Raw genomic sequence first — 14,266 nt, forward strand, 5'->3', positions numbered from 1 at the left:
TGTTGATAATCAAATTATCCTGAATTGGATTTGGCCATTTTTAGGGGTTATCAAGTTGGGTTTGATATATAACAATATCATGTAAATCTATCAGATCTGAATGTCTTTTCTGAGTTGCAAACATGCAGTGAATGCAATAACTTGTAACAGTTATCACTTCACCTTTGTCTTTTTCAACTATCTTAATAATTATGATACAGTGATTCTGCATTGATATCTTGGATTCAATCCCAGTGTGAGTTTAAACTTGGACATATTGCCATGCCACCACTGTTATTCTACCGACTATCCAATTTGTCTTTGAGTCATTTTATGAACAAAACCGACCACAACATGAAGTTGGGAATGTCACGAAGAAATGTACATACGTCATTCATGCAACAAAACTTTGTTAACACAACGATATAAAAACCTGTTGTGAATCAATCTTTGTAACTATCCAGAGTACTGCCACTGGTGAGATGGAAGAACAAGGTTGCTGCAGCCAGACGACTTCGTAGATCCATGAGATCAACCTCATGCGCCCATTCAACATTTCCCCATTTCTGTATCTGCATAAAAAATGGTAAATATTTATGATAGGAGACCTACTGCCCTTAATATTTGACAAGATCTTGACCAATGCACTGTTGTATGAAATACAGATTTTATTCTTGCAGATCGATTTTCGAAGGGATTACTTTTATGTACAAATTTAACAAGATTTACAAGGGGGGGGGTACGAGATTTACAAGGGGGGGGTACGAGATTTACACGAGATTTACTGGTACCTGAAATTCTACTTCAAGTCTTGAGAGGGAGGCAGCTTTTTCCACCGAGATTTCTTTCTCAGCTAAAGCACATGCTATCACAAGCGACTTTGCTGATTCAACTGCATATTCAAAACCTAGGAAAACATTTAGTGAAATAAGATGAACTAACACCAAGATGTTTCAGCGGGTTATAAGGCACACATCATTGAGATGACACAGCTGGGAATATTATATGAGATATACCTGTTAGTGACCACTTGTTAAATGAGGTAATGTAATCTTGCATTGTGTCTCTCAATTGAGGAGAAATTTCAACCAACAATGAACTCGTAGGGGAAAGTGATACATTAAATCTGTGAGAAAATGAAACAAAAATATGGTGTTAGTGTTTCACTTGCAAGTTGGTCTTTTGTCTAAGATAACTTTGGATATAAGTATTATTCACCTATTATCAAACCACGACCACAAAGGACCCCATTCTTGTTTCTGTAGAGCAAACAACTCCTCCGGTTCATCTGATAGAAAACTGAAAAAATTATGATAATCTTTTTGTCAGATATTCCTGACAATCAACAGTCATCTCCAGCTAATTACTTGCAAGAGATTTAGGACCCTAGCTCTGAAAACTACTGGGCCACGGTCCTTTCCCCTTGCTCTCTCCTCTTGCAGAGTAATGTGAAAACTAAACAACTCACCATACAGTATCTGTCAGTAAGTACTCCAGAATTTCATGCACACGTGATTCTATTTTCTTGCCAAGTGGATCATCTATCACTGTGTTCGTCAATGCAGTCTAAACAACAGCAAAGTGCAATTATTCAAAATTAGTTTTAGACTGCCATGAGAAGAGCTACAAAGATTATAAAATCTCTTGCAAAGGATGTAAGATAGAGTTGCATACCAAATGCATGAATTCAGGTTTTATTACTTCTTCCTGAGCGTCCCACTCTACCGATAATGCCGCAGCCAATGGTTGGTAAGGAACACAGAGATGCTGCCCATGTGGTGTCTTAACTGTTTTATTGTCAAGGGTTATCTGATAACCATCTAAATATTTAGCAATAACAAAAACTTCAGAATTTTTTACTGTCCAAGATTGAGACTGATTTAATATCATGATTTACGCTTACTTTTTGTCTCAACAACATCAACTTTATTATAAAACCTTTTTCTATCTAAATAAAGAAAACATTTCAGAAAAACTTGCAGGAAACACGGCACCATTACATGCCATTGTGAAAGGAAATGAATTGTGAGGCTGTGGGAAATTTGAGAATTTGAACAAAGGATTTAAATTCATACCTCTAAAAGACGACAAATGTCTTCTGCAACAGTTCGAGACTTGTTGTGGCTTCAGAGAACGCTTCAAGCAAAGAGAAAATCCTCTGAAAAGAACTGAAGACATTTTGGAAAAAGATGAAAAATGAAATTTTTCCCTTTCGATATAATACTTCATGTATGTAAAAGCAAGTGGCAGTGTTGCCAACTGTAATTTTGTAAAAATCCCAAGTAAGCGCCTGAAATATCCCGAGATTCCCCCTAAAATCCCGAGATTTTAATTTCGACCCCAGTCCTCAGCCTTGGCGCACCCTAGTACCCAGTCCGGTCAGTTTGCGTTTCAAAAGCGGTACTTCTCTGCATAACCGATTGTACAAATAGGACAAATAGTCTTTATTGAGTGACTTTGAGTAGCGTTTTTGCCGCAAGTATGAATTTACCTTAGATTTTTAACATGTTTATTTGTCAATTTAACGAAAACATCTTTTCCCAAATTCCAAACTTCCCTTTCCCAAAAATCCCTAAAAAAATCCCGAGATTACTATTTGAGAAATAAATCCCAAAAAAATCCCAACTGCTTCAAAAAATCCCGAGATCTCGGGATAAAATCCCGAACTTGGCAACACTGGCAAGTGGACATCACACAACTGACCTATGTAGAGAGTGAAGTATGAACACTTTCACTGGTCAGCTACGTATGAGAAACATGACCCCCTCCCCCTCCACCCAGGGTATACAATTAATCTTAGCTCACATAAAATAAAAGGATAAATATTCAACTTTATATATTTACAAAATAGCCTTCATAATGGCTCCAATGATTCCATAAATACACAGCAGATAAACTCTGTTCTCTAATGTATATATTACACAAATATGTTCATCTGTATGGTATGAAACCTGACTGATATTTTAAAAATCAGTAGGGTCTAAACTTTCTCGCTGCTTTCATCCTTGCAACCTTCTCTTTGTCTTCCTCAAATTTCTTCCTCAATTGAGCAATATCTGAAAAAAAATAGAAAAAGGTGATAGATTGAGAACTGGTGGCAAAAATTTCACAGAAAGATCATGAAAAACTTACGTTCTCTCCTTGTCTCACGTTGTTGAAAGTTATAAAAGTAGAGTTGTTGCTAAAAAGACATTTTATGATTGGGATATTAGTCAAAATATCCTCTCCCTAATGACAAGGTTTCTGCCTAGGAAATCCCAGATATAGGAGCCATACCATTTTTTTCTTTTTCTTTTCCGGCAGATCAGTTGCTTCCACTTTTTTTGCTCCAGATTTTCTTCCACCTTTTCCAACTGTTACCCAGCCTTCTTCATCAGGTTCCGATTGCAACCTTTTAGCTGTTTCCTTCTCCTTGAGAAATTCAAAAAACACAGATTCAAGAAAAAAAAACCTTGCTATCTCTGTCACAGACAGCAAACTAGAGCAGGGACTCTCTAACCTCTTCTTGATTTTTATCAAATTCTTTCATGAATTCATCGATTTCCTTTTGCAACTTTGTAGCATTTGGGTAATTTGAAGCATATTCTTTGCACCATTCTTAAGAAATAAAGGCAATGAATGTAAGTAATTAAATATTGTTTAATTTTACAAATACAAATGTGAAACTATTGAATAAATGCTTGAGAAAAATTCTTATATAAACTTACTGTTTATTCCAGTGTCTATGGGTTTCTCATCTGTGGAAAAATATCTGATTTCTGAGCTGTCCAATTGCAAGGCATTTTGGAGTGAAGACTCCCTCTTAAAAACTATGTAAGCCACCTTAAATCCCTATTTGAAAGAGGAACACAAGTAATAGAATTAACACAGCATTTCGCACCTGTATACATTGCCTAGGGGGGGGGGACAAAAGGCTCTATCACGAACTTATGGTCTGAGTTTTTACCACCATGGACCATAATCTAACAGTTATTACTGCATTACATATATACAAACCATTATTTTAGCATTCAAGTTGAAAAAAGATTTCTTGTTTTCTTTCACTGGGCCTGGCTGCTTCTGAATGTAGATCTTCTGGATTGCTCCACAACCAGCAAACACTCCCCTCAGTGCAACCTTAATTATTACAACATTAGCAAGAACAAGAAACATCACAAGATTGACAAGGTCCTATAAAAGATTGCTAATCCTTTGAATGAAAGCCAGCAAACGGGATGGAGGAAATACCCAGATCATTCAACGTAAACCAACATATTAAGAAAATGTTGTTATCATCTTCCAAGTTCCAAGAAGTTTCTACTTCAAAACATAATCAATGAATCGAAATTTCCAAGGTACCAACCTTTGTGCAATATGGTGGGACATTTAACACAAAAAGCGTCCTCCCATTTGGCGTACATTCATCTTCTCCTCGTGATGAATGGCTTTTCAAATACATAATATGATTTGCCTTCGTAGATTTGTCAAACTTTACTCGTATTGTTTGAAAAGCAGCGATATTTGAAGATGTTGCCAATGACAGATGTTCCACATTGTCAGCCATATTGGATTCCTGATTCCAGTTGCCGCGTAGTAGCCTGGACACCACTAAAATATATTAGAGAATATACATTGAAAAAAATAGGAGGAGCACTCCCTCCAGGAATTACTATATAGCTCAGTGTTGGACACAATACAGGGGGAGGACTTTGCACATCACACACACACCACCCCTTCCCAAAACAGTCCAGTACTTCTCAGTCATCTCTCCATCCGTTCTATCGTGTGCAAGGTCTATCTTTACCTATCTAGGACAGACCTGGCATATCTGGTCAGAATCCCCTTTTTGTCTTCATCAACTATATGTAGCAAACTCTTCTTTTTCTATCTTCCATGATCGCGTGTGAACTAAATCTACGTTGAATATGGATGTTAGACCTCCAAACACACCAATATTCACTTTCAATATAATTTTAGTATAGGACAAACCATTTCAGGCTATTTCTTCCAAAATACCTTCCAAATTGTAACTAGGTGAAAGAAACACAAAACAAGAGCAAAAATTCAAAAACCGAAAAGTCATCTTTTATACATTTTCAAAATTGAAAATGAAATTGAAAAACTACTTACGAGTCACGCAACCGCAACTAAATAATTCATAGCACTTGAATAATTTCTGTTATTCTCTAGCAGAGACACGCTGAGAAACCCAAAACAACATGTGACCTTTATTACTGTACAAACTATATGAAGACAAAGTAATATTTACTAGGGTCAAAGTTAGAGGGGAAGTTGGATTTATAGAATATGCGTTGGTTCGCAGACGCTGGGGAAACGTAGGCAAAAGAACGAGAAAGAGGCACTCAATTTTAACCTAAAGTGACAATGTTGATGTTGCAATATAATACCGTATTATGACATCTGATGCCTTTAGGATCCTCGCGATGGACGTCTGATGCGTTCAAGGTTTGTTTTACGACAGAATTTTGCGTAAACGTTGTCCTTTTAGCGCACAGCCTTGTCAATACAATAAATGAAGATGAAATAATCGAATATCATTTGAACAGACAGGCTTCAATCTGTAATGTGGAATATCTCGAGCGGTTATCGTCGTGGAATATCGCATTTTCTGGCAGACAGATGGGCAAAATAAAGGCATTGTGACGGACCTCTGTTATGCCAAAATAAACAAGTGTTTTTGTTACAAATGAATAACGGGAATCTTACAAATTGTCGCAGTGGTTCGATAGCGTATTTGTAAACGAATTGAGCGTAAACAAGGAAGGTAAACACAAACAAATTAGCAACAAAATTGTGAAAATTATGAAGGAATTTAGAGTATTCCAGAAAGGCATTTCATCGCGTTCCGATTGTAAAAATTATTAAACAGAAATGTGGGAATTACTGATTTGTCATATGTGCAAAAATTTGTTAGAAAACCCGAAGGTTTTAACATGCGCTCACGCTGTTTGCGAGAAATGCCTCAGAAGTCTGATGCCAAAGAAATATACGGAGACGTTCAAATGCCCGGCGTGCTGTGCGACAATACAAGCCTTCGTTGACATCGACAATAATTTTCTATCAAACGTGTTGGATATTCTGAAACGTGAAACGAACGCGTGCCATGTGGATACAGCGTGCGATGCATGTTCTGTGCACGGGACGAGAAACTTGCACTGTGCGGATTGTGATATGCAGTTGTGCACGAAATGTTTACATGCGCATCACGATAACGTGATCACGCGAGGAAATTCACACGAAAACGCGCAATCCTTGACGCAAAATGAAAAGGGTGTATCTTTGAAAGAGATCGAAAACGAACTGGGAAAAATCCCGACACGAAACGAAAGCAAGGGAGACGAAGTACGGAACGAAATCGGTTCTCATTCCACGCAAAACGCAACTGCGTTTGCACGCGAGCATCAACTGCACATGCCATTGAAATGTAAAAAGCATCGGCAAGATTTGACTTTCTTTTGTAACAGCTGCGCGGAGCTTTCGTGCCAGGAGTGCGTCATTGCTAAACATATCGCGCATATTTTTGTCGCCGCGTCAGACGCGGCACCAAGCAGCAGAGCACAGCTAAGCACCCTGCTGAATCAGACAGCCATGAGAATCTTGTATCTCAGCGAAGCTCTGAGGGAAACAAAAGATACTGAGACGCAACTTGAGTCTTGTGTAGAAGAAATCCGGAACATCATTTGTGGTACGGCGAAGGAAACTTTGATGAAAAACTCTGAAGCCGAACCGTGTCCTCTGTCGACAGAAATGACAGGCGATAGAGAAGAACAAGGAAGATTTGCCTGCGTCCACAAGAAGCTGGCAGATTACGATGAGAAAAGTGAAAATGCCTTTGGGGACAAGCTCAAGAAATCATTCATTACACCACAGTTGTTGAACCATTCCGTGTCAGTCGAGAGAGGTCTGAAACTTAGTCCAAAGGGAGAAGCCCTTTCAAAGAAGTTGAACAAGATTTCCAAAAGAAAATTCGACGTTTTAGCAGGACATCGCAGGAAGCTTGAAACAAGATTGGCGCTTATCGAGAACTGCCAAAGATTCACCATGAATCTTATACTGAACGGTAGCGACGAGGAAGTGTTAATTTTAGAGAACTGTATTATGGAGAGCTTGGGCCAGCTGTGTCAAAATACCCCGGAGGTACCGATTGAATGCCCGGATGATGGTTATATTGCATTGATCGGAAGTCTCGCGTCAACCGCAGAATGTACCAGGTTGCCCGAAGGAAAGTTTTCTAAAGAAGAAAGAGGGGGTGCAGAATCCACAGAGGAGGACCTGAAGATGATATCGGGTGAAGGGTGTTGTAGCTGTTGTTTTGCAACCGGAAGTGGCCTGAGCAATGCTATTGTCGGTCATGATTGTACTTTTACAGTTACGGTGAAGAACGAGGCGAACAAAGCATGTGTTGAGGGTCCCCGTTCTTTAGTGGCTCGTATTAAGACCCCCAATGGTGGCTACTTCAGGGCCCAGTTGGTCGAACATAAGCTCGGGAAGCACAAATTCCGCTACCGCACCTACGCCGCCGGTCCGCACTTCCTCCGCATCACGTTACGAGGAGAGGAGATTCTTGGGAGTCCATTCGAGACGCTGAGCAGCGGATCAACGGATTACTCGCGGCGTGGAAGATTGGTCACGAAGTGCGGACGACTGGGTGATGGTGTAGGAGAGCTGTGTCAACCACAAGGTAAGCGGTGTGAGATTGTAGGTCGAGTGCCCTCCTTCTCCCATTCCCCCTGTCTCCAACTTTTCCGGAAAGCCATGTAAGGTAGGGTAGCCTTTCTCGCAGAATCAGGTCACGTAGATAAACACTTGAAATCATTTTAGGCCTGGCCATTGATCGTCTGAGTCGCATCCTTGTGGCCGATACTGGAAACCATCGAATCCAGGTCTTCGACGAAAACGGTCGCTGTTTATTCGCGTTTGGCCGGAGGGGAACTGGACCTGGGGAGTTTGATGAGCCATGTGACGTAACCATCGCACGTACCGGCCACGTGATCGTTGCGGACAAGATGAACAACAGACTACAGTTCTTCACGCCGGACGGGAAGTTCGTGCGAGAGATGTGTTGTGGAATCTCACAGCCAGTGGCTGTGTCAACTGATCATTATAATAATATTGTTATCGTTGATTCTGATGGTAGTCAAGCGGTTGTGATTAACACAAACGGAAAAAGGTAAGGTTTTGCTTAGCGGACACAACGCTAGCTCGTCCTGAAGTAAATATAGAGGGTGCTAAAGATCCTTCCTTGCGGGTGAAGCACAGATTGAACATATCTCCATTCAGTTTCGTTCATGTAATGATTCCGACATTTGCTTTGTTAGGTTACGAAGTATCACTCGGGGATCGTCGGCAAACGCTCGGCTTGAGAACGTACACGCTGTGGCGTGCAACCAGACCGGAGAAACTTTCCTAATCTCCCGAATTCCCGCTCCAAAGTCGGACGCTGCAACGGAAGAATCTCACGCCAGCCTAGTCCAGGTCTTCGACAACAACGGTGGATATATTCGAGAATTCGTAACGCCTTCGTATACACGGACGATTCCGACGGACCTATGTCGACTAGCGACGGATAACGACGACCGCGTCCTAGCGACTGGATCTGGGAACAAGGTTCAGGTGTTTACCAGAGTTGGGGGGCATTTGACGAATATTACTTTCACCGAGAAAGAATGGAAACAGATTGATATCGGCGCGATAGCTTTAAGTCCAAGCGAATCTGTCGTTGTTTGTGATAAGATTAACGGACGTATTTTAGTGTTTTAAAGTTAGCCTGGCCATGTTTAAGATTTGTAGATAATCTATTTTGATATTTAATATATACTATGGGATATAAATCTATATATATATAAAGAAAAACGTTAACAAATATGTAATATTATCATGTATTAATTTATAAACAAATATTGTTATTGATAACATTGTATTACTTATCGATTTCTCAAATGCAAAATTTTTCAGACAAAGTAAACTGTACTACTCTAAATGACATTCCATGTCATTCTATGTAACGGATATTCATTCAAATTTTCGTGATACAAAGTAATCGCCCGGGACAATATAAGGGGACACAACATGCTTTTAAGACATGGTCCACACTAGCTCCTAAGAATCGGGGATCCATTATTGTATTATATTTTCCGATAGACGAAGCATTTTATGCCCTTGTGACTTCAGACAGAGGAATTCCACGATTCTTAGGAAAAGTGTGAACCAGAATTACTCCAAGGTAAGCAGAATCACTGTCGTGTCCTTAAAAAGCTTGTTGCTATGGTTCACGAGGGCTTCTCAAACTTTTAGAGGTCTTAAGAACGCGTTGCACAAACCTAGCCCATGGTGATATGTTTAAAACTGTCTCACAAGGCTATTTTTCTCCGCTTAAATACAGCACGCACTGATTTATCCGGGTAACATGCAGAAACAATTAACATTAATTTAAATACTGTCCGGTTCAATAATGCCAAATACTTCAAATACTGTTCCGACTAACCTTGAAAGTCAGTTGCAAACGACCAATGGTCTCTCTCTTTGATTGTGCCGGAAAAAAACGTGAACATTGCATTTTTTGAAAATTGTTCTGTCAAGCCTACCTTTCGCGCCTTAAAAATTATTCGTCTAAGCATCGTCTAAGCATCGTCTCCGTTCGTCAAAGAATCGGGAAGTTTTCGAGATCGCCAGTTTCTATCGACTTTGCGCCGTTGACCTCGTACGAAATACGGAACTTCAAACGAATACGATCCTGGAAAGAGATGAAAATCATATCATGGAATGAAGACGTGATGGTTGAGGGGGTTGGGACTACCAGGGGTTGAGGGCAGCCAGAGGGAGTACTGTTTCCTCCGGGTTGGGGCGCAGACACACTGGAGGTTGAATGAAGATAGTTTAGAACAGAGCTTTTGACCAAGAAATACTTTACCTTGGCTGGATTAGAGAGGAACATGACTTGGGTTATTGCTGATGGTGGAAGAATAGGATTGTAACCAGGAAGCTCGTTGGAGGACGGTGGTTGAAGTTTTATTTTCATTGACTAAAAGAGAGAGTTTTGACATGTGAATACGATGCGACACTCATGAAGATCAAATGTTTCAAATCATTTACCTTTGGCGCAGCGCATTGAAAGGTGAAGGATTTTATTGGTGATGTATTAGTGCTCATAGTTGTTACAACAACGACGTGAATGTCAGTACGGAGGCTGCCGGATGAATCCTTGAATTTCAGACAAAACAATTTCGATACATAATTCTACAGTGTGTATTTCACATCATTTTATAAACACACGACTACCACACAAACCTTTGCGAAGTGCATCACCGTCTTAATATCACTTTTATCAAACACATTCATTGGAGGAACGTTTCCTGGAATAAAAAATGTTTATAAATGATACAGCTAGTTTAGTTTAGGTTTCCTCCTGTAGTAACACTGGATCAATAAGAGATGATCCTTACTGAACCTCTGGGAAGAACAGTTTAGAACAGATAGAACTATCCAGTATAAATAAAGTTAGTTTAGTTTAGGTTTCTTCAACTCACCTGGTTGAATTTTATCCATAGATAATGAAATTTGTTCTAGAGGCGTATCATTAGGCTTCGGTCCGTTTGAGGTAGGACAGCGGCAGGGGGAGGTGGGATACTTGGTGTAGGTTGTGGTGTTATTGAATCTCCTATGTCTAACAGGATTGTGTCTTTTTTCTCAGCCACAGCATTTTCAATCTTCGGTTTGCTCTGGGACTCTTTGTGAGCAGTCAGAGCTTCCTGCCCTAAAACATCCAATGGCGAGGGTCCCCGCGGTTTTGGATCTTCGGCCTTCATTCGGTTCACGACGTTCGACGACCACGACATATTCCCGGATGGAGACATTGGCTGTGGAGGTCTGGGGAACATAGCCTGTGGCCGGGGGGGAGGAGGTATCATTATGGGAGACATACTAGAAATGTAAGGTTGCGTTCCCCTGATCGTGTTCACGGACGCACTAGCGGTGGGAATACCAGAACTTGCGGCCGTGTTCGGCCATGGAGCAAGTGGTGGTCTGGGGCCTGGTATGTTCTGAATGACGGGGGGGAAGTTTAGGCCAGGTATTGGTTGTTGTTGTTGCTGTTGTTGTTGTTGTGATGGCAACTGGTGGGAGGTTGATGGACCCAAAACTAAAATGGAAATTTTAATTAATATACCTAGGTTTCCCCTTCTATCAATCAATAACATCTGATCACTCACCTAGATCCTGTAAATCCCCAATAAGAACATCACCGTTGGCCGAGGAGGTAGTCTGGGCACTACCGCTCATATCCAGATCAATGAGCGAGGAGAGGTTTGAAGAATGGTCAGCGGGTTTTGTAGCCGAAGGTGCGGTGTTTGTACTTGTACTTGTAGGTTCACCAGGAACACCGACTATACGTCGGTAATCTTCGAGCACCTTCGTCAAGTCGTCGTTTGCTCGTAGAATTTCGGCTGGACGCAAAAAAGGAAAATTGAAGATCACTTTCGAGGTTCCAATAATAAGAACTTTGATTAATAGAGATTTCAAAGTATTTACGAAACATTCAAACTTACACAGCGAATCGTCGCCCTCTTCTGTCGCTGTTCCAGCAAGCTTAAAGAGATCTGTACGCAATTTTTCACAGGAGTCATAGAGCTCCTAGGATAGAGAGGATCATTTAAGAATTAAACAGGATATACCTTATCAATTCTAGTCTACCCTTAAAAGTCCTGCAGGAATGATTCAATGCACTTCAACATATATTTGTACCTAATTCCTAAGAGCGTATACCTTCATCAATTCTCCGTCTGAATGTCCTGTATTTTTGGAGTAATGCGAAAGCATATCATTCAAAAGTTTTGTGTTGTTTTGAACCATTTCCAGCTCTTGCACACGTAAGCTGAGCTTTTCCTCGCGTATTTCATCCTAAACACAATCAAATAAAAGCAAAAATGACTAAACAAGCCAAGGATTATTTCCCTAAAAACTCACGAGTCTCACTCAAATACGCAAAATCCTGGATTCATTATGATACATGGTTTTGATTGATTGAGAATTAGAAGTTGCCGAATAGCTTTGCAGTGAATGTTAGTTGCGAGGTTCATATTTGACTCCCGCCACCGTTGGCTTGATGGCGTCATCTGACGTATTACGGTTGTGATTGGTCAGTCTGATAAACTCCTCTCATTTGATTGGTTGGTTCATTTGCTCTCAACGCATGGTAGTAGTAGAACCACAAATTTTACAGAGGTAGAACTCAATTTTTTCGCGTATTATACCTGTCTGACCATGTTCTTTATGAGTCTGTTGGCTGCTTGAAGATCGTCAGGATGTTTGCTCGCTAATAATCTTGCCAAAAGCTGAGAAGAAAAAACAAAATATTAAAAAAAAATAACTCAAAATCATGTAACATTTACATCTAAGGCTCACTTTCGCTTTTTCATCATCTTCAAAAACTGCCATTCTTGGTTGAGGGGTCGGCTTGTACTAAAAAAGGTTTGAAATAGTTCATAAATGACACTGGAGTTTTCGAGAGTTGGATTTGAAGACACCAATAAAATATTTATGGCAGATATAGCCACGGGGTATGAGGTTCTTTACAGGAGATATTTTCAAGGATCAAAGATCTATTTGTAGGTTGGAGATTGCAATGGTTATACACACCTGTTCAACCTGACCTGGCAGCTGTGGATCTGAACTGACCACTCCTAAAGATGAATAAACATGGGGCTTAATCCAGCCTCTTGAAATATAGTTAGATACAAGCTACTTCAGTAATGATCAGTCTGAAACCTGACATGATACTAGGGTGATGAGGTTCATGGTCATCTTTCTGAGGTAGACCATTCTGGTGTTTGAATTTGATAAGAACTTATGATGCAAAATCAACACGTACCTTGCCTCTTTAACATCAAATATGCTTCTTTAACCTTCGGTTCACTTGGTAGTCCAACACTCCAACTATAAAACATCTTTATAATCTTCTGCTTCACCGCTTCTGCGGTTCTTGAACCATCGTACTGTCAGGATAAAAACAGAAGTTAGAATGCAAATAAACTTGCATTAACATACGTGGTTGAACCATGAGGCTACCTTGTTCGATAAAAGCTTTATGAGTTCATTCAGAAACCTAAATTTTCCAATTTCCTGATGATATTTCTGTCCACAGTATTTCACACAAGCTTCGAGAACCTGGAAAGGGCAAATAATCAGATTTTTCAGATTACTTCAATCCTCTCCAGCTAGGTTATGTGATTTAATATGATCATAATTTAGGTGTGTTAAATCTTGATGCATACGTACAGACAAAGCCATTAATGATGTTTTTTCCTCAAAGGTCTGGAGCTTGCGGATAATAATTCTTGTGGAGATCAATGGCCTGTGGAGTCAAATATTTAGTCTAGTTTTATTACTGACCAATTTTCTGCCTCAAGTGAGATAAGGAAACTAGGGTAGGGTATTAGCAGATTAAGAAAAACAAACTGGGTTACATCTAACCAAGGGTGGAGAGTGGGTCTTCCCCCCTTGCGCCAATACACCTCAGAAACCCAATGGATAGGGTAAAAAAGTAGTTGATTTTTAACTGTAGTTCAGGACAAAAATGTCCAGTTAGAATTGTACATTTCACAGCTATTGAACTAAGTTAACTGAAAAATATGTAGTTAGTTTAATACCATTGGCCCCTACAGGAAGAATAAATAGTTGAGACCTAATTAGTTAGACATCTGGACAAATAAAATGTAAAATTACATCATCTTTTTACAAAATATGATGACAATTCTGATAATATTGTATTAGCGGTTGCAAGCCCCAGGCATTAACAAGCAATATAATATATTTACTTAAGATTGTATAAGTTATATTGATGTACACGTAATTACGTAATATTGTACCCGTCATAATCCTTGTTCACTCTGTCACAAAATGCATTGATATATCGCCAATCCTCCTTTCCCGTTGCTGGGTCGGTACATTTATCTACGAGAGAGTTTTATACACTTTAATAATAGGCAGGAAGTGCAAGGATAATTTGTATATAAAATAAAGATCCGGTTTGCTGTTAATGGTCAACTTTTGCACGGGAAAAAGACGTGGATTTCGCACAAACAATCCTACTTCTTGTCATTCAGCCGTACAAATACCTTATGAAGATTTCAGAAGATATTTTTATGCAAGAGAAAGTGAATTAAATACATACCAAGTAGAGCTTCGAGTGTCTCCAGTTCAAATGAAGACGCCATCTTTCTTCCTCATGGAAACTAGACCAAAAATCATCGCTCAAAAGTAGACGAGGAACTATAAAAGTGACAATGTAACT

The 14,266-nt window shown here is 39.8% G+C and overlaps 4 protein-coding genes across 4 annotated transcripts; 1 reads left to right on the forward strand and 3 right to left on the reverse strand.

Annotated features, from left to right (window-relative positions):
* Positions 1-276: 276 nt before the first annotated feature.
* LOC114519223 (ATP synthase mitochondrial F1 complex assembly factor 2-like) lies at positions 277-2,176 on the reverse strand. The gene is made up of 8 exons (XM_028539315.1): positions 2,055-2,176; positions 1,883-1,927; positions 1,654-1,799; positions 1,448-1,545; positions 1,198-1,278; positions 996-1,105; positions 771-886; positions 277-551 (listed from the first exon to the last, which is right to left on the reverse strand). The coding sequence occupies exons 1-8, from the start codon at positions 2,155-2,157 to the stop codon at positions 423-425; spliced, it is 828 nt and encodes a 275-aa protein (XP_028395116.1). The 5' UTR covers positions 2,158-2,176; the 3' UTR covers positions 277-422.
* Positions 2,177-2,790: 614 nt separating this feature from the next.
* On the reverse strand, positions 2,791-4,788 carry LOC114519222 (ribosomal RNA-processing protein 7 homolog A-like). The gene is made up of 8 exons (XM_028539314.1): positions 4,778-4,788; positions 4,322-4,566; positions 3,976-4,095; positions 3,687-3,810; positions 3,479-3,576; positions 3,256-3,390; positions 3,112-3,160; positions 2,791-3,035 (listed from the first exon to the last, which is right to left on the reverse strand). Exons 1-8 carry the CDS (start codon positions 4,782-4,784, stop codon positions 2,950-2,952), a joined length of 864 nt encoding a protein of 287 aa, XP_028395115.1. The 5' UTR covers positions 4,785-4,788; the 3' UTR covers positions 2,791-2,949.
* Positions 4,789-5,188: 400 nt separating this feature from the next.
* Positions 5,189-8,909, forward strand: LOC114519220 (tripartite motif-containing protein 2-like). The gene is made up of 3 exons (XM_028539312.1): positions 5,189-7,660; positions 7,801-8,149; positions 8,298-8,909. Exons 1-3 carry the CDS (start codon positions 5,851-5,853, stop codon positions 8,737-8,739), a joined length of 2,601 nt encoding a protein of 866 aa, XP_028395113.1. The 5' UTR covers positions 5,189-5,850; the 3' UTR covers positions 8,740-8,909.
* Positions 8,910-8,944: 35 nt separating this feature from the next.
* LOC114519224 (ADP-ribosylation factor-binding protein GGA2-like) lies at positions 8,945-14,211 on the reverse strand. The gene is given in 17 exon segments (XM_028539316.1): positions 8,945-9,712; positions 9,890-10,000; positions 10,072-10,179; positions 10,267-10,331; positions 10,506-10,539; positions 10,542-11,116; positions 11,187-11,420; positions 11,523-11,607; positions 11,740-11,874; positions 12,228-12,308; positions 12,379-12,435; positions 12,613-12,656; positions 12,845-12,968; positions 13,042-13,140; positions 13,252-13,327; positions 13,842-13,926; positions 14,147-14,211. Coding segments are annotated over 17 exon segments (2,049 nt in total). The 5' UTR covers positions 14,190-14,211; the 3' UTR covers positions 8,945-9,619.
* Positions 14,212-14,266: the final 55 nt, after the last annotated feature.

The sequence above is a fragment of the Dendronephthya gigantea genome, unplaced genomic scaffold, assembly GCF_004324835.1.
Source record: "Dendronephthya gigantea isolate DGI-Jeju-01 unplaced genomic scaffold, DenGig_1.0 000013F, whole genome shotgun sequence".
Lineage (NCBI taxonomy): Eukaryota > Metazoa > Cnidaria > Anthozoa > Malacalcyonacea > Nephtheidae > Dendronephthya > Dendronephthya gigantea.